The following is a 21,700-nucleotide window of genomic DNA, read 5'->3' on the forward strand; positions in this document are numbered from 1 at the left end:
GGTGCTGTAACTACACATAATATTCCAAATGAGGTCTAACTAGTATCCTATACCAGGTCCATCATAACCACTTTGCTCATGTACTTTATGCTGCTACTAATAAAGCCTGGATACTGTATATTAGATAGGTGTGGCTCATCTATTTTTCATTTCTGCATTATATTCTATGTTCTGCTTTCTTTCAGTCTTTGCAAACTTAAGTAATTTTATATCAAGTTAGAGGGGTTTTGGCTTGAATATTTGGTATGAAATTTTTATGGATAATTTTCTTGTATAAATGCATTCCTGCTCAGAGGAAGGAGCCCATTGTTAAACTCTACATCCTCTAGTTTCACTCAATTTATGAATGATGAACTCTCTCTATTTATCCTGCCAACTTTAATGACTTATGCACATATACACCCAGATGTCTATGCTCTTGCTCACTCTTTGGAGTAGCACTCTTCATTTTCTACTACCTTGCCATGATCTTTCTACCAAAATGTACATTCAGTCCCGTGTTCAAATAGAACTTCGCCTGCCACTTATCAATCACTCTACCAACTTGTCATATTCCTTTGAAATTCTATAGTGTCGTCAGTTTACAATACTTCTAGATTTTTTTTGTCGTTCACAATTTTAACCTGTCTCCAGTACACCTAAGGTCTAGATCATTTATTAAGGAAATACAGAAGTCCAGCACTGACCCTTGGAACCTTCCTTCAGATCAAAAAACCACCAGTAACTGTTAGTTTCTTGTCACTCAACCAATTAATTTCATACCCACATTGTTACCATCCCTTTTATTCCAAGAGCTCAATTCTGTTATACAGAAATGTATTGAATGCCTTTTGGAAATCCACACATGCTATAAAATCATCAGGTTTCATTCATGCTCTGTTAACATTTCAAACAAACTAATAAATTTATTAAATCTGACTTTCCCACTCAAGAAATTCAATGACCTGATTAACCACGGCCGCACAGAATGACAGGACAGACTCGATGGGCTAAATAGCCAACACCTGGTCCTATAAACGGCGCACTTCCACTGCACCACATGTGCTACACAACTACCTATAAGTGAATTGCAATAGAAGTATCATTAAGTTGCTGTTACTATGCATTAGGTCAGAAAACAATGAAAATAATCATTTTGTATGTGGAACTGATAGAGCAACTAAGTCAGAAAGAACTGGAGACTGGGGTTGAGAGGTCAGGTAACTATAGAAGTATGGTAGAACTGGGGAGGTGAACGTAACACATAGGTACTTAAGTTACCCATTAACTAGGGCTGCTCATGCCACTAACTCAAACGAACTTTACGTGGACAGACTTATGGACCAGACCAAACCTCTTCAAAATATATTAAAAAGGTAACCTTTACATTAGCTTTTACCTATTTTAAATGTAAGGTGTTGCGTTCCGGATGCAATTTGATTGGTCAAACATAGCTGCTAAGCAAAACAATTTATTCATACGCTATAGGTAAAGTACTACAAAAGAAAAAAGAATTAGCTTAGCTGTAACGCTATCAAAATACTTAACTAAATAATACACAGTAACTATTACTAATTAACTGCTCCAAAACAGTAACATTGCATAAACACACCCTTGACAAAGGCAAATTCAGAAAAACAGATGGTCTTATATGCAACTTCAACAGCAAGAAAACACCAAGAGAAAACTCTCACAAAGTGTAGCAGGGAGAGATGTACTGTAGCTTCTAAACCCTGCTGAGACCTCAGCAACAACTGCTGAAAGCTAAAACTAAAAATCTTGGTTTTCTGGGAGCTTGACCACACCCATTTAGGCTGCTTCTATTGTTCCAAACGTTAATAAAAATAAAGGCCTCACAAGCTGTTTATGAATTTTCAATTGACAGCCTGCCACCTCCGCCTTAAAACCTCTTAAAAAAAAATGGATAAAACACATCTCTTAAAGCCATGGCACAGTCAGATTAGATTAGATATAAAGCAGACAACTATACTTTTCAAAACGCTAATCAATAAATTTAAAGAAACATGTTACCTGAATAGACTGTGACGTTCATGTACTTCAATATGCAGTCACATAATAAATGTTTACCCAAGAACCATCACAGGATTCATATATAATCAGAATTTATATATAGTCTATGTTACCTGAGCAGGATCATTTATATCAATTCCAGCTGTTAGATCATTTCCTGGAGTACCATTATTATCAAAATGTTCATTTGTGGATGCCAGCTCTTGGCGTAGTTTAATAAAATCCCCTGAAGAGATTAAATCTTTAGGTAAGTGATTCTGAACGTGATCTTTGAACCTGAAAAACAGTCAAATTATTCATAATTCATGTAAAATTGTAGATTAATGAGTCTTTCTTTACCAGACAAAGAGTTAGGAAAGAAAATTCCAGTTTATAATACAAAATATTGGGATACACTATTGGAATTTTCCTACCCTGAAGATTCAGTTTATTGAGAATTTCACATTTAATCCTTTGTTGACTGTAGTAGAATTTCTGCACAAAAATAAAAATAAACTATTACAACTTTTAATTTACTAAGAATCTGGAGAATTTAAAAATATTCCAAGGTCAGCACAATTTTTGAATTTCATTTCATTGATTTTTGCAGCGGTTATTGGTCAGGAAACAGGGTAGTTTGAAAGTCAAGGATGGTTTTAAGTACGGAATAGTTAAATACTCATGAACTGCCCAATTGAATGCAATAAAAATCTTAACATTGTAATTTACCAACATATAGACTTCATTAAAGATTGAATCTGTCTCAGACAACCAGTGAACCAACTTCCTTGAACAACTTGAAAAAAAAGTTCTCTCTCTCTGCTTATTCACTTAATTTCATACCTCCATATCAACTTTTTGGGATTTTGTCATATCAGTTTCAATCTTCAATCAAAATTTGGAACAAGAGTTTCAACAATAAGGCAAGATTTGATCCAAATATATGTGAAAAATTAATTTGTTTCGAGTCTTCTAGCATACCTTTGGAAATGATGACTGTAAAGCTGCGTTGGAATACCAAGAATCCGATCATAAATTGTAGTCACTTCTTCCAGATTTCCCCGATCATTTTCCCAGTTGATGTAAGTTTCCCAAAGTCTGTCTGAGCGAAAGTCAGTCCCTGCAGCTAACACAGCATGTTCAAATACACTGTAGGAATATGAAAATAGATCGGTTTGGAATTGTGATCTGGTGATTATTTTGCACAGTTCCCCAAATTGGCCATGAAATTTCAAAGTGGAAATTGCAAACAGCACAATGAGTTTTTTTTTTTGCAATATAGTTTAAAGAATTGAGCTAGAAGCAAGACCTACCACAAAATGGCCACAAACTCAAAAACCACCACCACTTAGGGTTTCTTTTATTTGTTGCTTTTTATACAGTCAATAGAAGGCATGCAAATGGAGGTGGATCTTTTTGTAATGCAACACTGATTGCTATGGGTTGAAATTTTGGCTTGAATTCTTTTAAAATAAAGGAACTGATCACCATAGGTGGTAAAAATTATGCTCTATTTTAAAATGCTTGATAAACCCACTTTCAGCTATGACAAATTGTATCATGTATTCTTTTACATACAATAGTATTTTCCAAATTAACTTTTAAAGGATTTCAAGGGGTTATGAATGCTGCTCTATACAGATGTAATTTCAAACAGCAGACATATGAACATTTCCTACATGAACATCATTTCCACTACATTCCGACTTGTGGATGGACTCCAAAACAGAAACCATTCACAACCGGACTGCCTTTATATTTTAAAATGCTGCCCAATAGTGCAGGGTCACAGTAGATTGCGTGTTCAGCAATAAACAAACTTGTTTTTAAATCGTTGAATCAATGAGTATCAATTTACATATTTCTTTGAGAATTCTGCAATTCATATTTGAATGATAGCGCTCTTTAAAATTTTAAATCAGCAAAATCCAGATGTTCTGCTAATTATTGAATATATTCAATATATCCTATACTTAGAAAAGACCATTTCTGATGTTTATTTGAATTCATTTACTAGCCAGCATAAAACACCAAAAGACTGAGTTGGTAGTCTTAGAGGATAATTTAAAAAGTGCAGAGGATACAGAACATAACCATGGAACTGAATGATGTAAAGGGATCAGTTTGTGAAAGTGGTAATAGCTCATTTCAAAGTGTGAAACACAAGAAATGTGGGAGTAGGACATTCTACATGGCTGATCACCCAACTCAGTGTCTGTTTCCACTTTTTCCTCATACTTATTAGTCCTTTAGCCCCAAAAACTATATCGAACTGCTTCTCGAAAGTACGTGACAAGGTTCCGCATGGTAGACTGGTTAGTAATGTTAGATCGCATGGAATACAGGGAAAACTAGCCATTTGGATACAGAACTGGCTCAAAGATAGAAGACAGATGGTGGTGGTAGAGGATTGCTTTTCAGACTGGAGCCCTTGATCAGCAGTTTGCCACAAGGATTAGTGCTGAATCCAATGCTTTTGGTCATTTATACAAATGATTTAGCTGTGAACATAGGAGGTATGGTTAGTAAATTTGCAGATGACATCAAAATTAGAGGCGTAGTGGACAGTGAAGGAGGTTACCTCGGAATACAACAGGGTGTAGATCAGATGGGCAAAGGGGCAGAGGACTGGCAGATGGAGTTTAATTTAGATAAATGTGCGGTGATGCATTTTGAAAAGGCAAATCAGGGCAGGATTTGTACACTTAATGGTAAGGTCCTGGGGAGTGTTGCTGAACAAAGAGACCTTGGAGTGCAGGTTCATAGATCTTTGAAAGTGGAGTTCCAAGTTGACTGGATAGTGAAAGCGGCATTTGGTATGCTTGCCTTTATTGGTCAGTGCATTGAGTATAGGAATTGGGAGGTCATGTTGCATCTGTACAGGACATTGGTTAGGCCACTTTTGGAATACAGCATCCAATTCGGGTCTTCCTGTAACAGGAAGGATGTTGTGAAACTTGAAAGCATTCAGAAAAGATTTACAACGATGTTGCCAGGGTTGGAGGATTTGAGCTATAGGAAGAGGCTGAATAGGCTGCAGCTATTTTCCCTGGAAGAGAGGCTGAGGGGTGTCCTTATAAACGTTTATAAAATCTTGAGGGCATGGATACAGTGAATAATCAAGGTCTTTTCCCTGGGTTGCTGGGGAGTCCAAAACTAGAGCATATAGGTTTAATGTGAGAGGGAAGAGATATATAAGGGACCTAAGGGGCAACTTTTCCACGTAGAGGGTGGTGTGTGTATGGAATGAGTTGCCGGAGGAAGTGGTGGAAACTGGTACAATTACAACATTTCAAAGCCATCTGGATGGGTATATTAATAGGAAGCGTTTAGAGGGGACAAGGACAAGATTAATTTAGGATACATTTAGGAACATCCTTCCTGCATTTTCCTGTGTAGTCCCATAACACTTTTATAGATTTCTACGATATCCCCCTCAGTCTTCTAAACTCCAATGAATATAGTCCTAACTGATTCAATCTCTCTCCTGCCATCCCAGAAAACAATTTGCTAAACTTTTGCCACACTATCTTCAAAGCCAGAACTTTCATCCTCAGATAAAAGGAAGAAAAGTGCACACAATGTTCTCGGTGTGGTCTCACCAAGGTTCTGAACAATTGCAGCGAGCCATCATTGCTCCTCCATTTGAAACATCTCATTTTGAAAGCCAAGATACAATTTGCCTTCTTTACCACCTGTTATACCTGCCTTTCTGCTCCTATGATGCTGCTTGCCCTGCTGTGTTCATCCAGCTCTGCACCTTGTTGTCTCTGTTATACCTGCATGCTTGCTTTCAGCTAATGGTATACAAGGCCACCCAGGTCTTACTGTACCTCCCCTTTGCCAAATTTATTGCCAGATAATAATCTGCCTTCTTGTTTTTGCTACCAACATGGATAATGTCATTTATCCACATATTTCACCTGCCTTTATACTCACTCAACTTGTCCAAATCACACTCAAGTATCTCTGCATCCTCGTCAGTTAAATCTCCCAATACAGCCTTGTGCCACCCGCAAACATGGAGATATTACGTTTAGTTCCCACATCTAAGTCATCAATATATATTGTGAACAGCTGGGGTCCAAGCACTGATGCCCGTGGTACCCCACTAACTGGTCCGTACTCTCTGTTTTTTGTCTACCACCTTTTTCTTTCAAAAAAAAAAGTAGTGGAGTTACATTAGCTACCCTTCAAGCTGTAGGAACTGTTCCAGAGTCTATACTATTTTGAAAGATTCAATGTGTTCACTATTTCCAGGGTCACTTCTTCTAGTACTCTATGTGTAGATTATTGGGCCCTCAGGATCTACCAGCCTTTAAGCCCAACTTCCCCAACACTGATCTCCTTCAGTTCCTCCCTTTCACTGAATCCTATATTCCCAACAGTTTTGTGAAAACAGAAACAAAATATGTATTTAATTAGCGTGTCATCTCTTTGTTTCCTGTTATAACTTGCTTTATTTAAGACAGTAAGAGATCAACATTTGTCTTCAGTGATCTTGTTCTCTTTACACAAAATTATTGCAAAAGCCTCTTATAGATATGTTCCCTGCAAGCACACACTCATACTTTATTTTTTTGCCTCTTAATCAATCCTCTAGTCCTCCCTTGTTGAAATTTAAACTGCTCCCACTCCTTTGGTCTACTGCTTTGTTTGGCCACTTAGCGTATGCCCCTTCCTTGGATCTAATACTATCCCTAATTTCCCTTGGTAGTCACGGTTGGGCAACTTTTCCAGTGTTTTTTGTGCTGATAGGAAGGAACAATTGTTACACTTCCGCAATGCACTTTTGGCCACTTGCCACAGACTCAGTCCAGCATCTGTCCCTTTCAGGGTCTGCAACATTGCTACGGAGCCACTCTTCGTGGTGGACACTGAAGTCCCTCACTCACAGTACATTCCATGTCCTTGCTACCCCCATGGCTTCCTCCAACTGGTGTTCAACATGGAGGAGTATTGATTTAGCAGACTGAAATTGGCGGGTACATTGTGGGTATCAGGAGACATGGCTGGAAGGGGGACAGGGCCCAGAAATAAATATCCAAGGGTACATGTCCTATCAAAAGGACAGAAAGATGGGCAGAGTGGGCAAGGTTACCTTATTAGTAAGAAGTGAAATTAAATCAATAGCAAGAAGTGATAAAGTCAGAAGGTGTAGAATCTATGAGGGTAGAGTTGAGTAATCGCAAAGGAAAAAAAGACCCAGAAAGAAGTAATGTATAGGCCCCCTAGCAGTAGTCAGGATTTGGGGTAGAAAATAAAATCGGGAGATGGAACCTTTCTTACATGTCTTTCCTATTACTATAATCATGGGGGAACTTCAATATGCAGGTGGACTGAGAAAATCAGGTTGATAGCAGATTCCATGAGAAGGAACCCATGGAATGTCTATATGATGATTTTTTTGGAGCAGCCTGTGATACAGCCCACTAGGGGAACAGTGAACACCACATTTGGTGATGTGTCATGAGGTAGACTTGAGTAGGGAGCTTAAGGTGAAGAAGCCCTTGGGGGCAGCAACTATAACATGATAGAATTCACAGAGTGTTTGAGGAAGAAGCTGGAATCAGATTTAAAAGGTCTTATAATATAATTACCTTTACTCAAAAGACGTGAGGACCAAGCTAGCCAGAATTGATTGGAAGGAGAACAAGGCAGGGAAGACAGTGGAGCAATAATGGCAGGAACTTCTAGGGTAATTTGGCAGACACAGCAGAAATTCATCAAGAAGAAGAAACATATGAAGAAGATATGGCAATAATGGCTGACAAGGGAAGTCAAGCATAGCATAAATGCAAAAGAAAACGCATACATTATGAAGATTAGTTGGAAGCCAGAGGGTTGGGAAGCTCTTAAAACAAAAAAAAACAAGCAATTCAGGAGAAGGAAGATGAAATAAGAGGGTAACCTAGCAAGTATTATTAAAAAAAATTGCAAGTTTTTTTTGTAAAGATGCAGCAAACTTGGTTTTAACTGGAACCTTATGGATTAGCACTCAATAAACCATCAAAAATTATATACCTGAAATAGCTGAAGTTCAGTATTATAGCAATTTCTGAGTAGTCAGTTAAGGGTGTCAGTGAGAAGGCTCTCTGCCACTAAGTTTTATTTAAAGGCTAAGTTGCATTATTACTCAAGTGATTTATACTGTAAATAAAGTATTACAGTGATGTATGTACCTTCTGCACTACGTTTCTATTAGTTGTGTTTTTACATTGATTATATGGACCTCATGATCAACCGGTACACTCCTATTCCCCATAAGTGCTAATTAATAAAAAGTTTGCTTCATATAAAAAAGGTAAGACTGAGGCAAGAGCGGACATTGGACCACTGGAAAATGAGGCTGGGGAAGTAGTAATGGGAAACAAAAATGGTAGAGGAATTGAATAAATCCTGTGCATCAGTCTTCATGGTTGAAGACACTAGTAGCACACCAGAACTTCAACAGAGTCGGGGTAGAGGTGAATGCAGTAATCATTACTGAGAAGGTGCAGGGAAGCTGAAAAGTCTGAAAGTGGTTAAATTATCCAGACCAGACTGACTATGCCCCAGAGTTCTGAAGGAGATAACTGAGGAGATTATGCAGGCATTGATGGTGATCTTTCTCGAATCAATGGAGTCAGGGAGGGCCCCCAGAGGATGAGAAAATGGCTAAAGCAGCACCACTGTTTAAAAAGCGAGGGAGGCAAAAGACAGTAACTTATAGGCTGACTAGCCTGATCTCAGTCATTGGTAAGATTTTACAATCCATTATTAAGGATGAAATAACAGGGTACATGTAAAAGAGGGTGGAGTCAGCACAGCTTTGTCAAAGAGCGGTCATGCCTGACAAAACTGTCAGAATTCTTTGAAGAGGTAACAAGTTAGACAGATTAAGGGGAGCCAGTGGATGCGAACTGTTTTGATTTCCAGAAGGCCCTTGACAAGGTGCTGCACAGAAGACTGCTGTTAGGGGCAAGGCACTGGAATGAATAGAGGATTGGTTGACAGGCAGAAAGAGGAAATAGTCTTTTGCAGGATGGCAGCTGGCGACTAGGGGGAGTTTCAAAGCAGTCAGTATTGGGACCACAATTATGCACTTTATACAATGACAATCTGGATGAAGGCACTAAAGGCATTGCTGCTAAATTTGGAGATGGAGGGACAGGTAGTGGGGAGGCTACAGAAGGAGTTGGACAGGCTAGGAGAACAGGCAGAGAAGTGGCATACAATGTGGGAATGTGAGAGGTTATTGACTTCGGTCAGAAGAGCACAGACTATTTGCTAAATATGGAAAGGTTTCGGAAATCTGAAGCACAGAGACTTGGAGCCCTAGTTCAGGATTCTCTTAAAGTTAACACAGGCTCACTTAGCAGGGAGGAAGGCAAATGCAATGTTAACATTCATTTGGGGGCTAGAATACCAGAGGAGATGTACTGTTGAGGCTAAGACTCTGGGCAGACTGCATTTTGAATACCGTAAGCAGTTTTGGGCCCTGTTTCGAAAGGTGGTGGTGTTGGCCTTGGAGGGATCAAAGGAGGTTTACATGAATGATCCGACTGATGAAGAGCTTGTCATATGAGGAGCAGTTGAGGACTCTGGGACTACATTTTGAGTTTAGAAAGATGAGGGGGATCTGATTGAAACTTAAAAAATACTGAGAGCCCTGGATACAGTGGATGTAGATAAGAGGCTTCAACTTGTAGAAGAGGCTAGGATCTGAGGGCACAGCCTAAGAGTGAAGGGATGATCCTTTAGCACTGAGATGAGGAATTTCTTCTGCCAGAGGGTGGTACATTTATGCAACTCACTGCTGCAGAAGGCTGTGGAGGCCAAGTCATTGAATGTATTCAAGTCAGAGAATTGAATGGAGATCAAGGGTTGCAGGGAGAACACAGGAAAATGTGGTGGAGCAGACTCGATGGGCCGAAAGGCCTAATTCTGTTCCTATATCTTTTGGTTGGCATCAGTAGGGGAAGTGGGGCACTGGTGGTGGAGGTCCAAGGTGGTGGTGACTGGAAGTCACAGGTGGTTTCCTAATCCAAGTGTCACCATGCTCTATCACAGGCCGCCGTTCACTTTCCTGCTCCACAACCCACACTCCCATTCCATGCCACATAGGACACTGACAACTTTTAATCCTCAAAACAGAGTTACAGCAGGAGAAAGAATTTGGGAGGGGAGGTAGTGGTGCTGTGATAATATCACTGGGGTCATAATCCAAAACCCTAACTTAATGGCCTATTAACACGGGTTCAAATCCCACCATGGTAGGTGAAATATTAAATTAAAAACTAGTCTAATGGTGACCATGTAACCACTACTAATAGTCAAAATCCTCACCAGGCTCAATCATGGCCCCGAAGTAAGGAAACCTGCCATTCTTACCCAGGCTGGTTTATATAACCCATGACTCTCAGAAATGCGATTGATACCTAACTACATTCCTGCAATTAGAGATGGGCAATAAAACCATTGCTGGTTTCTAATTTATGGTATGCACACTTCACTGAGGGAAAGAATGAGGGTTTTAAATAGGACATTTTAAAAAGATTTCATTCATGTGTTGTGGGCATACTGGCTGGCCAGAATTTATCACATCCCTAGCTGCTCTCGAGAAATTGGTAAGACTGTAGCTGTTGAGAAGGCAGCTATGTGCTGCAAGTAAATCCACAATGCTACTAGGAAGGGAACACTTCAGGATTTTGCCCCAGCGACACTGAAGGAACACAGACATATTTCTAAGTCAGGACAGTGAAAGGATTGAAGGGGATCTTGCAGGTGGTGGTGCATTCACATCCCGTGTCCTTCTAGTTGGAAGCGAATAAGAGTTTGGAAGGTGCTGAGGATCTTTGGTTAATTGCTGCAGAACATCTTATAGACAGTACACACTGCTACCAAACATCAGTGGAGGAAAGCACAGATGTTTGAGGATGCGATGCCAATCAAAGGGGCTGTTTTGTTGATGTTGTCAAGCTTATTCAATGTTGTTGGAGCTTAAGTATCCAGGCCAGTGAGGAATATTCCATCACACTCCCGACTTGTGCCTTGTAGATGGTGGACAAGCTTCCAGAACCAAATTTCTTGCTGCGGGATTCCTAGTCCCTACCGACTTACTTCCACTAAGAGACATTGGAGGAGTAGGACTTCTGAGCCGGAGCTCATCCACTTTTTTTTTCTCTTGCTTTTTTATTTTACTTGCCTCTTGGTGAAGAGCTTGGTCATGGCGACAGTGAGTGGGCCCGGCAGCACGGACTCGACTAGGCCCAGCAAAACAAATTTGTGGCTGCAGCGGCGAGTGTGGATTCCCGATGGAATCTACTTCCACATACAAGTTCAAATTCACGTTTGCAGCGGCAGTGAGTTTGGGCCCAGTATGAGACCCAGCAGCATCAGCAAGGTGGGCCTGAAGCGGTCTCATGGTGGAGGCAGAGAAGAGTTGGGCCAGTGCGATACCTGCCTGCATTGGCGAAATCCAACGAGGACTAGCAGCAAGGGTATCAGTGGAGGCAAGATATCGCTAAAGAGTGGTGACTTTCATTCCATCGGCGGTGCAACGAAAGGGGACTTGTGCCTGGTCACCAAGCCCATGGCGGAGCTCTTAAGGACTGTAAAGTGGGACATTTTATATTCTATGCTTTTGTTTATTTTTGTGTTCTAAGATGGCAAAGAGCAGCAACATTATACAAAACTTAACTATCTTCTAACAAGATATACGTGACAATAAATAAGAAAATAGTCTCTGTCATGCTCTTATAGCTAGTTCAATAGTAAACTCCAGGATATTGATAATAGGGAGTTCAGTTAGAGTTATGCCATTGAGCTTCAAAGGGCAGTGGTTACATTCTCTTGTTGGAGATGGTTAAATAGCAAATTCTACTTGCCACTTTTCAGCCCAAGCCTGTATAATTTCTAGATCTTGTTTCAGTATCAGAGAGGTCACAAATGGTGCTGAACATCATCCACGAACATCCCTGTTCACACCTTTGGAACTCAGCTCTTTTGTCCATGTTTGAACCAAAGCTGTAACTATGGCAGGGGCTGAGCTGGCCCTGGTAGAACCCAAACAGAGCGTCACTGAGCTGGTTATTGCTAAGAGGGCTGCTTGATAGCACTAGTGATGACACCTTCCATCACTTTACTGATAGTCCAGAGCAGACCAATGGAACAGTAATTGGCCTGGTTAGATTGGTGTATAGCAATATCTTAGGGATTTTCAACATTGTTGGGTAGATGCCAGTGTTGTAGCTGCACAGGAAAAGATTGGCTGGAGTGGGGCAATTTCTGGAGCATGTTTTCAGTACAATTTAAGTACTACAGAATTTTATCAGGCCCGCAGCCTTTACAGTATTCAGTACCTCCAGCCATTTCTCAACATCATGCGGAGTTAATAGAATTGGCTGAAGACTGGCACCTCTGATGCTAGGAAACTCTAGAAGATTCCAAGACAGATTGCCCAATTGGCACTTCTAACTGAATATTGCCATATACACGTCAGCCTTGTCTTTTACACTGATGTAATGGGTTTCACTATCATTGAGAATGGGGATATTTGTGGGGTATCATCCTCCAGTAAACTGTTTCATCGTCTATCTCCATTTTGATTGATGTGGCAGACTGCAGAAATTAGATCTGATCCATTCGTTGTGGAATTGCTTAGCTGTTTGTCACTTGCTGCTTATGCTGTTAGGCATGAAGTAGACCCATACTATACTGCTCATAAACAATAAATCAATCACTAAGGTTTTGGAGTAGATTTGTTTCTTCGGGTTGTGGATGTTGAGGTTGGTTGGCTCGCCGAGCCAACCAACCTCAATAAATCAATCAAGCTGACACCCACCTCACTTTTAGTATTGCCTGGTTTTACTCTTAACATGCCCTCCTGAACTCTTCATTCAACCAGGGTTGATCTCCTAATAGTAATGGTGGATTCAGGGTCATGCCAGGCTACAAAGTTGCAGTTTTGATTTGCTTGAAGCCTTTCCCATTTAGAAGGAGAGTACCAAACTTGATTTAAGGTAATCTCAATGCAAAGGCAGGACTGTGAAAGACGAGGATGCGATCAAGTATGTTATTGGTTCTCTTACCACTTGCTGCAGACTCAGTCTAGCAACTGTAGCTGTCCTGGGGGTGGGGTCAACCAGCTCAATCAGCTAAGCTGCTGCTGCTGAGCCATTCTTGGCAGAGTACATTCAACACCCTTGCCACCCTCAGTGTTTCCATCAAGTAGTGTTCAACAAGAAGGAGCACTGAGTGAAGAAGGCTTGACCCAGACTAGCTAGCACAGATTATTGTTGGACAGATCCAACCTGCAATGTGAAGAGTGAATTATAATTCAGTATAGTCAAGCAAGCAATTTGTTGAGAAAATCTGCAATGTTACAGCCAGTTTGTTGCCTGGCCAGGAGGAAGCTACATATTACCTAATTATATATAGCCCGCTTATTGATGACGAGCACTTCCAATCTCTCCAGAGTTGGTTTAGACCACTACCCAACAATAATTTTCTATTAAGCAAAAATGCAATGAAGCGCAAAGCATAGCCTAAAGATTTACCACTGACCAATAGTTTTAATACAGTTTAGTATATTGTGGCACTGAAGAAACTTGAAATTATAAGACTCATAACAAAAAGACTGAAAAACTTGGCCTACTTTTAAAGTTATATAGTCAACAGCAATGCCAAACTTGATAAACTGTAATAATGGAACAGACTTGCTGTAAACTGCCAAAATTCTATGAAGCATTAGGATGGCTGGTTGACAAAATACAGATTTATAATCAGTTGGTTCAATAGATTTCAAGTTGAAAAATTTGGCAGTACAGCGCAAAGGGAGATAAAAAGAATGTCAAATTTCTTTACATTGAAATCTTGAATGTCCTGATGACTGCAATGTAATGGGGAATGACATTTTATGCAAAAAGTGTGTGCTGGTTGGGTGACAAGTGCACTCTGGTAGACATATTACTACGGAAAATGCACCAATACATTGATGTCTGAAAGTTAACAAACAAGATTTGTTTCAATTTAAACCAGACAGGTTGACTGGTGTATTCTTCAGGGCAACATTTTGACAAGAGAATGATTGTTGCATGTTTTATTCAATTGAAACAGCTGCAATTTTTGTCTACAAATAATGGTGACCTGTGTATTAATGTTTGTAGTTTCCATGTGTGCAAGTGTGCCATTGTGCAAGCCCAAATGACCATGTCAAATTGGTTACATAGAAACACAGAAGATAGGAGGCAGCCATTTGGCCCTTTGAGCATGCTCCACCATTCTTCACGATCATGGCTGATCATCCAACTCAATAGCCTAATCCTGCTTTCTCCCCAATACCTTTGATCCCATTCACCCCAAGTGCTATATCTAGTCACCTCTTGAATACATTCAATGTTTTGGCATCAACTACTTCCTGTGGTAAGGATTTCCACAGGCTCACCACTTTTTAGGTAAAGAAATGTCTCCTTAACTCCATCCTGAATCCTCATACTGTGACCCCTGGCTCTGCACTTATGCACCATTGGGAACATCCTCCCTGATTCGACCCTGTCCAGTCATGTTAGAATTTTAAAAGTCTCTGAGATTCTGAAGTCTAACGAAAACAATCCCCAACCTAGCCAATCTCTCCTCGTACGTCAGACCCTCCACCCCTGGAATCAGCCTGGTACCCTCGCTGCACTCCCTTGAAACCAAGAGTATCCTTCTTCAGAAAAGGATACCAAAGTTGCACACAATATTCCAGGTGTGGTCTCACCAAGGCCCTGTACAACCGCAGCAACACATCCCTGCTCCTGTACTCAAAACCTCTCACAATGAAGGCCAACATACCACTTGCCTTCTTTTATCACCTGCTTCCCTTGCATGCTTACCTTCAGCGACTGGTGCACAAGGACACTCAGGTCCCGCTGCACACTCCCCTCTCCAATTTACAGACCTTCAGTAGTAAACTGCCTTCTTGCTTTTGCTTTCAAAGTGAATAACCTCACATTTATTCAAATTATACTGCATCTACCATTTATTTGCCCACTCACCCAACCTATCCATATTATGCTGAAGGATCTCTGCATCCTCACCACAGTTTACCCTCCCACCTAACTTAGTATCATCTGCTAACTTTGAGATGTTACATTTAATTCCCTCATCAAAATCATTAATATATATTGTGAATAGATGGGGTCCCAGCACCAATCCCGGAGGCACCCCACGAGTTACTGCCTGCCAATTTGCAAAGGACCCATTAATTCTTCCTCTGTTTCCTCTCTTCCTATCCATCTCAATATACTTCCCCAAATTCCATGCACTTGAATCCTGCAAATTAATCTCTTATGCGGGACTTTGTCAAACGTTTTCTGAAAGTCCAAACATACCACGTTGACTGGCTCCCCCTTGTCAACTCTACTAATTACATCTTCATAAAATTTCAACAGATTTGTCAAGCATGATTTCCCAATCATAAATCCATGCTGACTCTGTCTGATCCTGCTACTGCCTTCTAAATGCTCGGCTATAAAGTCCTTGATAATGGATTTGAGAAATTTCCCCACTACCAATGTTAGGCTTACTGGCCTATAATTCAGTTTTCTTCCTACTTCCCTTTTTGAATAGGGCAGTGACATTAGCTACCCTCCAATCTGCAGGGACTCTTCCAAAGTCTGTAGAATCCTGGGATATGACCACCAATGCATCCAGTATTTCCAGGGCCACTTCCTTAAGTACTCTAGGACTGTAGGCAGATAAATCCCCAGTACCTGATAATCTACATCCCAATCACTTTTCCCAGCACCATTTCTCAGCTAATACTGATCTCCCTCATTTCATCCCTCTCACTAAATCCTGCATTCTCCAACATTTCTGGCATCTGATTTGTGTCCACTTTTGTGAAGACAGAACCAAAGTATTATTCAGTTGCTCAGCCATTTCTTTGTCCCCTGTTATACATTCCCCTGTTTCTGTCCGTAGGGGGGCATACATTTGTCTTCACCAATCTCTTTCTCTTCACATACCTGTAGAAACTCTTATTATAGACTTATTGTTGTGGAGATTGTAGCCATAATTAAGTTTTTTGGTTTTTGTAAAGAGGGACTTTTGACATGATTGTTACATTTACAAATTAATGAGCTTCACATTGTGCTCTTGTGCACTTTTAATTTTTCTCATTATAAAGAACAGAACCAAAATTATTGGAGGACTTTGGAGTATGATTTCTAAGTTTAAAATATTACTTCAAATTTTAAGCTCGGAGTTTATTTGTCTTTTTAATAAGGGTTTGAGCACTAGCAATGATATGTTCCTAAGTTGAAATCTGATTCTTCACCTGTAGAAATAGCACTTCTTGTACCTTCACAACATTAGCAGAGCACGAGGGAGGAAAGGAAAACGAACTTCCAGCACATCAAACTCTGGTAAGAAAGGTCTGTTCAATTTACAAGGCTACCAGAATTAATCACTTCACATTTCTCAGCATTCAATTCCATCTGTTACTGTCTCTTCATTCCACCAAACGATGTTATTTTGAAATTCTACTCTACTAACCTCACTAATTTTATAGAGCAACTAAAAATTGTTTCCTGTGGCAAGTCAACCAGTAAGGAACAAACACAGATCCAAGGTGACCTAAAAGAACCAAAGGCAATATGAGAAAACACTATTTTACCTGAGAAATTGTTGTGATTTGGAAGGCATTACCTAAAGGGTGGAGGAAACTGATTAGGTGGCAACATTCAAAAGAGAATTTAATAAATACTTGAAAGAGGAAAAAAAAAAATCACATGCATGAGGAATGAGCAGGGGTATGTAATTAATTCGATAGCTGTCCTAAAGAGTCGACAGAGGAATGAAGGAACAAATTATTCTTTCCATGCTATATTGTCCTATAGTCGCCGGAAATTAATTTCAGCAATATGGAAACTACCACCTTACCTCTGTAACCCAGATGGACAGATGCACAGAAGGACTAGCACTAGTAATATCCCTTCCAAGCCACACTATTCTGACTTAATACCGTATTGCCATTCCTTTACTATCCTGGAATTCCTTCCCTAACAGCACCATGCTACACGGTCTATAGCAGTTTAAGAAGCCCTGAGGATTTATCGGCCTTCAATCCCAACAATTTTCCCAGCACCATCTCTCAGTGCAGTTATCTGTGCAATTCTTGCCATACCCTGAATTATTTGTCAAATGTTGGCCAACCATGGAATCGCATCTCATGTTCTTTTCAGTTTTGAAAGTATGGGTTGGTTGAACATGGTCAGCACCTTGCCTGTTGCAAAGAGCTGAAAGGACATATTGTTTCATATGATCTGCCAGTCTGGAAGTGTGCTAAGCATTGTGCTGATACCCAATTTAAGTTTCAGTCAGGCTCACAGTGTAGCATGTTTGCAAACACATGTATGAATATACATTGTGCCTGTTTCAACTGAACAAAGTAGGTGATAGCCATTCTCGAGCACATTTCTCAGGGTACTCTTGTTCATAGTTCACTTGCTAACCAATCTTTACTGTTCTCTTACAGTATAAGATGTTGGACCTCAATGCATTGATATTCTTGTGAGTGAGTCCTGATAAGTGCATGAAGGAGAGCTTTGTTAAAATAACTTTCCTCAGCAATACTCTACTGTAGTTCTGACTGCAGAACAACAATTGAGTTAAGATGCAGTAAAGGAAATTCAGGAAGTAAACACAACATTACCTTTTTATCTGGTCATCAGTCTCTGGACAGTTGTTGTCCAAGGTCTCTTTTAAGAAATTGATATAGTGAAGCCAAAGATCAACACTAAGTGGTATTGCTTGAAGACCTCGTCGGTATACCTGTGACAAAGAAGTTTCTAGTAACAACTATAGCTTGTTAACAGAAGACAACCAGAGAGTCTGTACACCAAAAATGTTACTTTCTGGATAACTTTGTTTTCAGAAAAGCAGATAAAAATCAGGAATTTGTTTGAATAATCTGCCATTACCATTGTGTGGAGGGTGGAAAGAACATCACTATGTTCTGCTCTCCACGCGTACAGCCTTGATCTTCAGAGTGTGAGATGGCTCCTGCATTCTGACCAGGTAGGGCAGGCTTGGGGTACAGACCATAAGGCACAGACCCATTAGAACATCACTGACAGCCTCTAACCACAAATGTAATAAAGTTCAGCAAAAACAAACACAAACATAAAATAAGGAAAGTCCAATTTAGTTTAAAATCATAGCACCCAAGTGAAACTGTCAGGAAAGCCCTGCTTTACTTGTTAAACTGCATTGATTTGCACTGCAAAGCTTGACAAACTGTAGTACTAATGAACCTGTTAACAAAGAGAGAACATATTAGCTGAAAACTGCTAAGGGTAAATGTTTTATTTCAAATGTGAAAATGTGGAGACCATCTACTGAAAGCCAAGATCAAACTCTCAAAATCTTTTGAAAACCTGGCTTGTGTTAGCCATTGAGTAGAAGCTGGCTTGGAGTAGCAGTCTGAGACAAAACCAGGTTAAAATTAAAAGTGAAAAGAAAATTAAAACAAAGTCACAAGTTACCTCTTCTGCCCGTTTCACATTGTCATGTCGGCGCTCAAGGTCAGCATACTTTTTCCAATAGCCATAACAGTATGGATAGTGGGACAAGAAGTGATCAAAAGCTTTTCTGGCTGCCAGGATATGGTTCTGCAAAGAGGATAAAATGTTTAAAGTTTATTGTTTCACATACACACAAACAATACAACCATTTTGTTTCTAATGATCAAATATTAACTTAATTATTTTCCTACTGCTTTGTTTTTAATCATACAATTTTCAACGCAGAGAAATCTGGGCATCAGGTATTTCAAATTTACATCTTAGAGAACAAGGCTGGGGAAATAGTTAAGAGCAAACAAATTTCAGAGGAATTGAACAAAATTTTGCATCAATATTCACGCTGGAAGATACTAACAGCATTTCAAAAATACTGAATAATCAAGGGGCTAAAGGTAAGTGAAATAAACACTTCCCATCTCTAGAAAACACATATAAGGGAAACCTTGAGCTCCTTTTTGCTGTTCCTCATTCCATTTGATTCAGTGACAAGAACAGAGAGCTGAAAGGACACAGATCAACTGTGAGTCTTTGACTTCATTTGCCAATTCTTTGTACTGTTATTAATACAGTACATGCCATGAGGTATTCTCTCAGTATCAAAAAACGTTCTTGATGTACTCTGGAAAGGTGTTTTAAGGAAACTGAATAATTAAAACCTCATGATATTGTAAACTTTACAATAGTTTAAGGAAAAAAGATAACTTAGTCCTTGGAAAATTGCTAATTTGGCCACAGCTCAAATATAAAAAGATACATAGAAATTACACTGGGAGTTATTAAACTGTAGCTAAAATTAGTTGTTAATTGGTATTGATAGTAAGGTTTACTCATTTTGCTTTACTACCATGTTCCTTCACATAAGGGATGGTAATGGTGACCGGTTTCCTTATTCTAGCTTTGGGGTCAAATCTAATCGAAATGGGCTCACAACAACATTTCTTCATTCAAAGCAACTTGAATACGCTTGGAAAGCAGCCTTGTTCATTTTGTGCTGACAAAGACTTGAAATGTAATTCATAAGTGCCTGAAACTTCTTTCTCAGCAATCTTAATGTCATTAGAGATAACATCCTGGCTCAGTTTTATTTCAGAAAATATAAATTTTTGAGGGGATCTATCCCAGGTGAGGGGAAGGTAAGGAAGGAGATTGCTGGGGCCATGATAGATCTCAGTATTCTATTTAGCAATAGGCAAGGTCTCAGAAGACTGACGAATGGCCAGTGTTGTTTCTTTAAGAAGAGCAACAAGGATAGGCCAGGAAATTTATAGACCAGTAAGCCTTATGTCAGTGGTGGGGAAATTATTGGAAAAGATTTTTAGGGACAGGATTCACTCGCATTTGGAAAAGAATCGACTTATTAGGGATATTCAGTGTAGCTTTGTGCAGAGGTTGGTGGGGGGTGGTGGGGAACGACTTGTCTCAATTATAGTTTTTTTTGAGCAAGTGAAGGTGATCGAGGATAGGGTAGCGAATGTTGATTATTGGTGGAAGATTCTGCTTAAAAAAGAAAGTAGTTTGAAAGTAAAGTCCCTCAATATTTATTTTTGTAGCTGGACTCGAAGTGGTTGCTGACATTTAGTATTGATGGATGCAGCAGAATCTAGCATATTACTGACTTTATGGTGTTTGGTATTCCATTTGTCATTTTGAAAGTGTAATGACTAATTGATCCCTTTATGTAGTGAATACCATTTCTGACAGTTTAACTTATCCAGATTTACATAGTAGGGATATTATTCCAATTTGATGTACCGTGTGAAATGTTTTTTGTTTAAATAATTGCAGTTAGAGCTTATTTTCTCCAGAAAAAATTGAGAACTTTGGATAACTTGTTAACCAGAGCAACTTGGCTTTTTGGGGTAAAAACTCTGCATTTGCTTCCGGCATGCTTGGAGTCTAGATCTCCATTATACACCCTCAAACAGTGAAAATTCAAACTTTTTACTGCTTTAATGTTTAAGGAGTGTTCAAACCCATTTTCTAGCAAGTGGGTGATATCCCCAGGTTAATTTTTTCCCCCATTTGATCACACTACGCAATCTTAGATTTTGGTCTCTTGAGATCAGGCAGGACATTATCATTACAAGTGACTTGGTTCAAACTAAGAAAAGAATGGGGTCACTGGCTAAGAAATGGAGTTTGCATGGGGACTGAAGATTTTGTTCTAAGAAATTCTCATTCAACCACTACCAGCTGTCAGGCAAGCAGTGTATCAAATCAGACACTGGAGGGGTTGAAAGAGGTGAGTTCCCACCAGAGCGGGGGTTACGACTCTACATATGAATTCTTGGATCATGTAACCAAGGGCAGTGTGATGAGAAATAGGCGCAGAAAAATAGATTATTGGGGAATGGCAGAAGTAATGTTTTGGGAACTGAAAGAGATGTTTTTCTCACTGAAAATCTGGTAACTGCAGAATTGTTGAAAATGGCAGGGCAATGCAAGAGCAGTCACACCTAGGTAGATGACAACTGACAAGCATGGAGAATGGTATTATGTTAATCACATCCAAGCCTCTACATTGATAATAAAGGATGCACAAGTGCAGTTTATCATGTTTACATTAGATGTCATTGGTGACTTTGATAAGTGCTTTTTCAGTTCTTTGGCAAGGCAGAAATCTGATTGGCATAATTAAAGCATGCAGTTGTGGAAAAGAGGAGTTAGGGATTTAGGAGTTTGGGCTGGCAGGGATGATGACGTTACAGGTTTACAAAATCATGAGGGGCATAGATAGAGTGAATAGTCAAGGCCCTTTTCCTAGGATAGGGGAGTCCAAAACTAGGGGGCACAGGTGTAAGGTGAGAGGGGAAAGATTTAACAGGGACCTGAGGAGCATCCTTTTCATACAGAGGTGGTGCATGCATGGAATGAGCTGCCAGATGAGGTGATGTAGGCTGGTATAATTACAACATTTAAAAAGGTACGTGAATAAGAAGGCTTTAGAGGGGATATGAGCCAAGTGCTGACAAATGGGACTAGGTCAGATTGGGATGCCAGGTCGACGCACAGTTGGACCGAGGAGTCTGACTCTGTGCTGTATAACTCTGAATCTAATGGGGCTCTAACAGGTTAGTAAAACCACTAGACCTGATGGGTTTCACCCTTGGATTTTAAGGAAGTAGCTGCAGAGGCAGTGCATACACTGGCAGTACTCTAAG

At 39.9% G+C, this 21,700-nt stretch overlaps 1 protein-coding gene across 1 annotated transcript in view; it reads right to left on the reverse strand.

The window, feature by feature from the left end:
- Positions 1–1,454: 1,454 nt before the first annotated feature.
- The window catches only part of LOC125481052 (pre-mRNA-processing factor 39-like), a 28,411-nt gene continuing 8,165 nt past the window's right edge, over positions 1,455–21,700 (reverse strand). Inside the window, exons 3-7 of the mRNA XM_048600075.1 lie at positions 18,501–18,626; positions 17,669–17,787; positions 2,971–3,138; positions 2,124–2,286; positions 1,455–1,475 (exon numbers count right to left, since the gene is read on the reverse strand). Coding sequence (XP_048456032.1) covers positions 1,455–1,475; positions 2,124–2,286; positions 2,971–3,138; positions 17,669–17,787; positions 18,501–18,626 — 597 coding nt within the window. The remainder of the gene's footprint in view (positions 1,476–2,123; positions 2,287–2,970; positions 3,139–17,668; positions 17,788–18,500; positions 18,627–21,700) is intronic.

The sequence above is a fragment of the Rhincodon typus genome, chromosome 8 (genome assembly GCF_021869965.1).
Source record: "Rhincodon typus isolate 14 chromosome 8, sRhiTyp1.1, whole genome shotgun sequence".
Classification (NCBI taxonomy): Eukaryota; Metazoa; Chordata; class Chondrichthyes; order Orectolobiformes; family Rhincodontidae; genus Rhincodon; species Rhincodon typus.